We start from the raw sequence: 8,985 nt of genomic DNA, 5'->3' as shown, positions 1-8,985 counted from the left end.
AGTTTTGAGACAATTTAGTGGGGCATGTTCCAATAGGACAAGGGGTGATGGTTTTAAGCTAAAAGAGGGAAGACCACAGGTCTTTGTGGTGGTTCAACATCTTTATGGCTGTGTTGGGCTTCCAGAGATGTTTGAACATTCATCAGATTCTGTTCATTTGAAAACTGAATTCCCTGTACTGCCACACCTTCCAGAGTGCTGCAAGTAAAGGACCTGGCCTGGCCCTGTGCTTTTACATTAAGTCAGTACTGAATTATTAAATGGGCCACTTCCTACTCTGATGAAAGGGTATTTCAGTATTATAGACACATGTCAATCACCCATGAGCTGTGTCACATGGGCACAGCCTCTGGCTCCTTCACTTACTGGCCAAGCTTGAGAATCACATAAAGCCCGTAACTGATAAAGCTTGGGAGGTCTGGACAGGGAGCAGCTGATGCTGCCGCTCTGCATTACTGGAGCTCCATCCTGCCAGGTCACACAGCTGAGCTGCGATCCCCCTCCCCCTCCAGCCAAGGAGCAACTATTCACAATTTAAGTGAATATAGAAGTATTTTATTGAACATTCAAACTTCATTAAGACATGTGCAATATGGCAAATTTTACTGGGTTTAACCCTAACTAAGACAATAGTATGATTGCTTGCTTGCTGGGGCTTAGCAACAGGGTCCAGATCACACTTACCACTAATTAAATACTTTATTGAATAAATACATATGAAACAAAAATGCATTTTAATGCTCTTATAAAAGTTTAGAGATTTTGAAAGGCCTTTCCAATTCAGTCTGAAGTGTAAGTACATACAATAAAGGAAGGTAGGCTAGTTTAACATAATTGGCTGACTTTATACAGCACTTGTATCTTTTAGTCCATAAGTAAATTATTAAATGATAAAGAACATCTAATACAACCACTTCTATGGAACTAGGAAATAAATTTCTAATAAAGAAAAAATTTACAGACCCCATGACTTTCCACCCAACCCCAACAGTCTAACCCTAAAGTGGATAAAGCCAGTGGCTTTCCCCACAAGAGCTCACGACAAAAAGTCGCTTCGCTTATCAAAAATCTGTATTTCTGATCCGTTATGAGCATTGAGACAAGATTCAATAAATCCCCAAAGAAAGAAGCACAATGCACGTTGTGAATCGCCTATTCAGCAACAGCGATCACGGCATTCAGACACCTCATCCCAGGGATTAAATGAGATCAGCCACATTCATTGGCATCTCCTCCACTGTAGTATTGTAGAAAGTCTCAATGTCTCGCAGGATCCTCTTGTCCTCTTCAGTGACAAAATTTATAGCCACACCTTTTCTGCCAAAACGACCACCCCGGCCAATTCTGCACAAAAAGAAAAGCACATTTCCACACAAGTTAACTACTCTGATTCGCTTCAAACCTTGGCAAGAGCCTTTCACTAACTGTTGCTCTTTATCTGCAACTGGCTGGTTTGTGCTCTATTTACAGGGCTTGCTGCTACCAAAGGCACATCTAGGCAGGAAAAACCATCAGTGCCAGGAGTACAGAAGCAGCATCCATCCCATGCAAAGCAGCAGCAGTTACTCTCTTGGCTGCAAAAAATTTTGTGCTTGGTACTGTCATATGAAGTCCCAGCTCAGTCTCCCCTCTACTCTGCCAACAGCCCCCCCTACCACATGCATCCAGTCCCAAACACATGGCATACAAAAAATAAGCCACTATTCAAAAAGATCAGATTGTTCCCAAATCAATCCAAACATATCCAGTAATATGGAACAGCACACTCAGCCTGAGAATTTTAATTCAATTTAACTGTTTCCAGTAGGAAAACTTACTGGGTGTTTTTTGTTTTGTGTTGGTTCTTTTTAAATCAGAAAAATCCAAGTTAAACATTTTTGTATAAGTCCAAGTCAGTCACTAAAGCATCACATTACAGTTTAGCTACACCCACCTTTATCAGTTCTACCTTCCCACAGATGGCACAATAAAGCACATGTAGTCAGCAAGAGGTTAACATACAAAAATGGCTCACAAAACATAGTGATTAATCACAACACACCACAAAAGGGAGAATCCCACTGTGGAAGAGGAGCCACCAAGAGCATAAAGGGCACACAGAACATGACCACAGCTGGACCTCCAGAAGCAAGGCAGTCCTGCACAACTGGCTTGCTGGGATGCTGAAGGTCTAGCAGCAGCACTCAGCAGCAACTGAACATCAATTGGGACCTACTGATGGAGCTCACGCTGCTGCTATGCCAGTAACAGCTTTTGTAGGGGCACTCTACAACCTACTTGACAAAAAGGCAGTTCAGCAGCTGGTAATTTCTCCCAGACCTCAGCAACCAATGATTGGCCATCACTGAACTTAGCACACTTAGAAGTTTTCCCATTGCTTTGTTTTACTGTCTAAAAGCTCTGCTCTTCCTTAGAATCATAGCTGGGCAAGTTAAGGCTAGCTAAGGCTTTTTTAAAGCAGAAACACAAGTAGCTTATTTCCTGTTAGCTTAACTAGCAGTTACCATATTAATGGATGCATAACCCTCCTTGCTATTGGTAAGGACTAAATGGAAAACCAGGCAAGGTTCTATGCCCATTTCCACAGGGGCCATGACACTCAGCACAGCTTCACTGCCTAGAGGACAGAACTAACCTGTGAATGTAGTTTTCACGATTGGTTGGCAGGTCATAATTAATCACCAATGACACTTGCTGCACATCAATACCACGAGCCTGAAAAGCAATACAGATTCTTTAATGCAAGTCAAAGGCTTCAGATTTAACTATTTATCCTGTGTATTTGTTGACCACATGGTTAGTGATGAACTACAACTGTGTAGTCCATAGTGGAGCGTAGTCTTTACTCTTCCAAGAAGCTCCAAACAGTTCAGGCTACAAGAACCTTCACTGAAATATGAAGCTTTTGGCATCAGTTTTGATCAGAAATATTTTTGCTGTAAGATAATACTCACCAGCAAGTCAGTAGTGATCAGGACACGGCTTGATCCTGATCTAAACTCTCTCATGATAACATCCCGTTCCTTCTGGTCCATGTCACCATGCTGTAGAATTAAAAGTTCTAATTACTACAGTTGCAGTACCTCAGACTGATAAATCTTTAGAAACAAAAGCAATGTATGAAACCTAGCGTCCCCACCTGCCTGGGAACAGAGCAGGCAGGGATAGGAGGAAGCACTTTTCTTTAAGCAGGGGGAACGATAATACAGCACTGCACAGCTATATTATAACTTTCCTGCTTTTAATCCAAATTTATGTCATTATTATTTGGTTTGCAGTATGACATTTCAGAAGTTATGTGGAAGCACCAGTTCTTACCAGAGCTGAGACTGTGAAGTCCCTGGCATGCATCTTCTCTGTAAGCCAGTCTACTTTTCTCCTTGTATTCAGGAAAATAACAGCCTGTGTAATGGTCAGTGTCTCATACAAGTCACAGAGAGTATCCAGCTTCCACTCCTGAACAGAACAAAGGTGATCAGGAAATCAGTCATACCAACAACTAACATTTAGTACATAACACAAATCCCAAACAAGGAATAAAACTCATAAGTAACAACCAACTAAGCATGCTCTAGTATATAATTGTATTCAGTATGATCTGGAAAGTTAGAACAAGACATCAAGCAAAGGTTCTGCATCAACTGTTGCACCAAATCTTCAGACACAGGACACTGGACATTAAGAAAGAGGTCCACCCCAGTCATTTTTGATCCAGTGCATAGTTGTTCTTCTTCCTGCATGTACTCTACTAGCATTATTACAGAAACCAAAGCTCAGCCTTGGTTTCTGTAATTTTAGTACAGTGCTTTAACAAGAAGGTAGGAGAACGTAAACTGAACTCTCCCAGCCAGAGCCAAGTCCAACTGATACCAACCTCTCTTTCAACATTAATGTAGAATTGCTTGATACCCTCCAGAGTCAGTTCTTCCTTCTTCACCAGAATACGTATGGGATCTCTCATGAACTTTTTGGTCACCTCCAACACATCCATTGGCATGGTAGCTGATAGCAACACAACCTAGAAGGCATTACCCACTGTCAGCATGTGCCTGGACACTAGTTTTTGAGAATTCAGCAGTTCTCAGCTACACTGTAATCAAATCCACATCCATCAATTTAACCATGTAAAAGGTTTTTACCTGGATGTTTGTGCTTAGTTTCTGAAAGATCTCATAAATTTGATCCTTAAATCCACGGCTCAACATTTCATCAGCTTCATCCAGAACAAACATTTTGATCCATTTAGGTGCTATTAAAAAAAAAAAAAAGTATCTCCTGAAGTTTCAGAATGTACTAAATAATTCTATTAATGTCACTTTCCAACACAACTCTGCAATTACAGCAAATGCATTACTTAAGCTCTTAAGGGTGTGATATTTATGTTGGAATTTCATAATCAAGAACAAAATCAAGCTCATACTTACAAAGGTAGCGTCTGTTTAACATATCAAACACACGCCCTGGAGTGCCGACCACAATGTGTGGAGCCTCAGCCTGTAGTTTTTGCATTTCATTGCGAACATTTGTACCACCAATACACGCGTGGCATGTTGCTCCCATGTAGTCTCCAAGGGCCAGAATTACCTTCTGAATCTAAAATAAAACCCTCTGATTAGTAGCAGTTCCTGGTACACTCAAGATTAAGCCCTGTTATCATTGGTGCTTATGGACTTTAGAAGCCAACAGAGCAAGCAAGGATTTTGCAGGTGTAACAGGTGCTAATGATTTTGCCCAAGTGCTTCTTACTGAAGTCATTCACTAGAAAGTTTAAATCAGAGGGGCACTTCAGTTACATTTTTGTCCCTACTAGATGAACTAGCTGAAGTGACTACCACAAGTCTGCTATGAAGTTAAAAAGCAGGGCCTTCCAGAAGTGAACTGAAGTTTTGAGCTGCTAAGGCTTCTGAAAGTTAAGCACTGCAGGAAGTTCATACAATAGTGTGCAAGTGCACTGCAATATGCCAGGCTTTGAAACAAGTTTCACCTCACTAACATCTTCAGAGTAAAACAGACACTAAGCATTCTGATGAGAGCATCTTGTTCTGCTAAGCTGCTTTTTTTACACTTCTTTCCTGTCTGATTTAGTATAGTTTTACTTTCAAGAAAAATCTTCACTATAGCACTTGCATCTCAATAGATACTGCTGAAAACAACAGTTCATTGTATATAACCTATTTTCTACTCTTATTTTGAGTTCTGTTCAACATTTTATCTGAAGACCCTACATTACTGATATAAATTAATCCTAAAAATTGAGTAACCTTTAAGTTTGGCTAAACATTCCCACTTGGTAACACAGAATACAAAGCCTTGAAGGTGAAGCAAACATGCAATAAATATCAGTCAGTCAGGAAAATATCACAAAAATAGAAAAGCAATTAGTAAAAAAGATCAGTGACCACATGTGCACTGCTGTTTTCATGTTGCACAACTGCATACAAGTTCAAATAGCTTCAAAAAGTATGTTTGGTTTCCACTCAGAACACTTGTGCTTTTAATAACAGATCTTGTGTTTTGTTTTTCTGCTGAAGATGCTCCCTAGAACCATACACAGCACAGCAGCAGCTACAGCACACCGTCCACATACAACAATTTAACTTTTTAAACAGGCAGAGACCTTGTGGGACAGAAGTCCGTTTATATCCCGCATTATTTAACACAAAAAGGGTTCTGAATGGATATTAGCTACAGCCCCTTAAGAAGCCTTTTTATTGTCTCAGTTGTGAAACCTGAAACCTATGCAACACACAAGCAGCTTTTTGTTGTTAACTACACTATCAATACCTGTTGAGCCAGTTCTCTGGTAGGGGCCAATACTAGTGCTTGGGTCTCCTTGAGATCAATCTCCAACTGCTGCAGGATGGAAATAGCAAATGTGGCTGTCTTGCCAGTACCTGACTGAGCTTGAGCAATCACATCATACCCTAAAAAAAGTAGGATACATATTTACTGCTCCCACACAAGAAATTCATGTTGTTAGTTTTAGTTTATTCCCTTTGAAGTAAGTGATCAGTATTAATAGTTCTCTCCATTTCAGGTCAGTCCCGAAAGATGGTGTACCATCATATCACTTTTTCAAATAATGACTAAAAAGAGGTATCACCGTTCACTAATAAAACAGTGCAAGCATTTTACAACACTTAGTTATCAGATGTTGATACCACCAACAAATGAATCACCCACGTACCTTTGATGCATGGAATAATAGCTCTCTGCTGAATAGCTGAAGGCTTTTCAAAACCATAAGCATAAATGCCCCTTAGAAGGGATTCTTTTAAATTCATATCATCAAAATTGTCAACAATCTCATTCCAATTGCTCTGCAATAAAGGAAAAAAAATAGACAATATTAAATCCAACACTTATCCTCATCAATGATTGAATGTTTAAGTCAGTGCCTGTGTGCTCACCTCAATGACACCATCGGGGTCCATTCCCTCTGGGCCGCCATGGTCTCTGTCACAAAACAGAACAAGCTATCAGCACAATGGCAACTAAAATGCAGAAACAAGCTGACACTTTGGCTGCCAAAACCCATGACGTATCTTCCCAGCAGGTGCTTTGGTGTTTTGCCCATTGAGAAAAGCTCCTACCCTCTCCCCACTTGCTTGGACGCCACAAACCCAAGTCCTCAGCTCTCAACGTGATACAACAAAAAATTATTGAAGTTTTCAAGTGAGGCTCGCAGGTTATTTTAGACTGTAGTGAGAAAAAAAAAAAAGAAACGCCATAAAAATCCGGCTGAATCACGGGTGAACAGCCTCGCCTGTGAAAAAAAGCGAGGCAGCAAAGCGAGGACCGCATGTCTCGGCGTACAGCGCCCCCCTCGCAGAACGGATCTGCTGCAGGCGGGGCTCCGCACGCCGGGCGGGCAGTTGCGGGGAAGGATGGGGCAATGGCGGCCGCTGCGCACTCGGTGCGGCCTCCGCTGCGGCAGGGGGGGCTGCGGGGGGAGCGGCCTCCCGGCTCCGCTGCGGGTCCCCCTCAGCCCGCCCCGCCCCGCCGCCGGGAACTCTCGCGAGAGCTCCGCCCCTGGGATTGCGCAAAGCGGAGCCTGCGCGGAGGAGGGCGCCGGGCGACCGCCTGGAGGGCCGCGCCCCTCCCCCCCGAAAAAATGGTCTCGCCATCAGCCGGGCCCGCAAACCCGGGGCGATCCAACGGCGGAAGCCGGGCGGGGGGAAATTTGGTGCGGATGTGCAAGAGTCATTAGAAAAAAAATCCTTAGCAAGACACTCACATGTTTTAGTTCCACCTTAGCTCAGAGAATGCAATGAAATTTAAAAAAAAAAACATTTTTCTGAGGTAGAGTTTTTTAAGAAATATCATCAAGCCAAAAGCGAGCGTCGAGGACTACAACCAAGCCTCTACTGAACCGCGATTACGCGGAGAGACAAGACCGAAACGTCTAGAAGCGGGAGGGGCCGGGGCGCCAGGCGTTGTCTCACCGCGGCGCCAGAGCCCTCAGAGCGCCGTCTCGAGCGCGCAGGCACCTCCCGCACACACACAACCTCCCTTTCCTCTCCCCAGCCGCCCCCACCCACCCCATCGAGCCCCCTCACGAGGAAAGGGCCCGCGGCCTCGGCACGCCGCGCCATACCTGCTATAATCCGCGGAGCCGCCTGACATGTTCCGATCACCGGGTCTGTCCTCAACTGAAAAGGCAAATCCTCCGCCGCGCCCGCTTTATATACCCGCCCCGCCGCCGGACTCGTTTCTCCCTGCTCCGCGCATGGATATACACCTCACGACACAGCGAAAAAAGCATGAATCGCCCCGAATTGAGCCCTCTTCCCAAGGGGCGCCCCTCATCCCACTGTTCGAGGTGCTCTGGAGGGGGTACCTGAACCACTCGGGGCCACGAGGTCAGGGGAACATAGAACTACTTTTTTCCTCGAGAGCGGAAGGATATTGCACCATTGACGGCGTGACAACAACTCGCCGCTTCCTCCCTCTCCCCCCCCGCCGGCCCGCTCCTGCGCACGGGGTTTCCTGCCCCGGCCCCTGCTGCAGCACGAGGGAGGGGAAGCATGGCGGGGGCGGGTGGGGGTTCGGGCCCGGAGGGGCGCGGGGGGCAGGCGGCCGGGCCGAGACGGGCAGCGAGCAGGCCATGCGCAGCGGATGTGGCGGGTAGAGCGGCTCCCTGTCGCGGCTGCGTTTCCTCCGCCATGTCGGTTGTTTTTAAAGCCCCGGAGTCCGGTGCTGACAAGAGGAGAGTGGCGGGGGAAGGCGGTTCCAGGGCCGCGGGACTCGCCCTCTCCGCCCCACACACACAGCAATGGCTCCCTCCCCTGCTAGGCAAAACACACCCTGCATCAGCCCTCCTCACCTGGTGTGGGGCGGGAAGGGGCTGGTTAGTGAAGGGGGAGACGGGGAGCGACGGCCGGAGGGGCCGTGAGGTGCGGGGGGAGATGATGGCGCCTGAGGGGCCGGGGCCGCCGCACGGGGCTCCCGCCGCCCGGCCCCGGCGGGGTTGGTGCGGAGCCCGGGGCTGACCCGTGCGGGTCTGTCACAGGGGCGCCCGAGCTGGATCATTTCTAAAGGGGGTGAAGGCGTTTTGGGAGAGGATTTGTGGGAGTGGGGCAGGATGGTCCTTAGGGCGCTGAGGAAAACGCGGTGCTGCGACGTGCTGCGGTTTGTAGTGTCTGCGAAAAAAATCTGTCAAGGCTTGATTTAAAGGTTAGTGCAATCCAAAGTGAAGCTGTAAGGAAAATGTGACTGTGCAAACCGATTTCAGTGAAATGATCGGAGAGGATGCCCAGTGCTTTCATACTGTTGTAGAAAAAAATAAAGATAATTTCAGTGCTCTCCTCAGGTTTTACAATAATCTGTTAATCAATATTTCTTATGTAGGCAAATAATATGAATTGTAAGCAATAATTTGTGCTAACTTTAATAGGTTTGTGTGTGTCACTTCTCAAACCTGTTTCCATAGTGATTATATACGAACAAATGGAGACAGTGCTTGAAAAATTCGACCCTTTGCTT

General features: G+C 45.6%; 1 protein-coding gene across 1 annotated transcript; it reads right to left on the bottom strand.

Moving 5' to 3' along the window:
* Window positions 1–539: 539 nt before the first annotated feature.
* On the bottom strand, window positions 540–7,705 carry EIF4A2 (eukaryotic translation initiation factor 4A2). Its single transcript, XM_082055088.1, has 11 exons — window positions 7,598–7,705; window positions 6,411–6,456; window positions 6,188–6,320; window positions 5,785–5,924; window positions 4,425–4,593; window positions 4,140–4,249; window positions 3,875–4,018; window positions 3,319–3,456; window positions 2,955–3,044; window positions 2,636–2,715; window positions 540–1,344 (listed from the first exon to the last, which is right to left on the bottom strand). Exons 1-11 carry the CDS (start codon window positions 7,624–7,626, stop codon window positions 1,200–1,202), a joined length of 1,224 nt encoding a protein of 407 aa, XP_081911214.1. The 5' UTR covers window positions 7,627–7,705; the 3' UTR covers window positions 540–1,199.
* Window positions 7,706–8,985: the final 1,280 nt, after the last annotated feature.

This window comes from Streptopelia decaocto (genome assembly GCF_964273445.1).
Source record: "Streptopelia decaocto genome assembly, chromosome: 6".
Classification (NCBI taxonomy): Eukaryota; Metazoa; Chordata; class Aves; order Columbiformes; family Columbidae; genus Streptopelia; species Streptopelia decaocto.
Note: the sequence above shows the minus strand (reverse complement) of the source record. Positions and strands in the feature narration are given on the sequence as shown.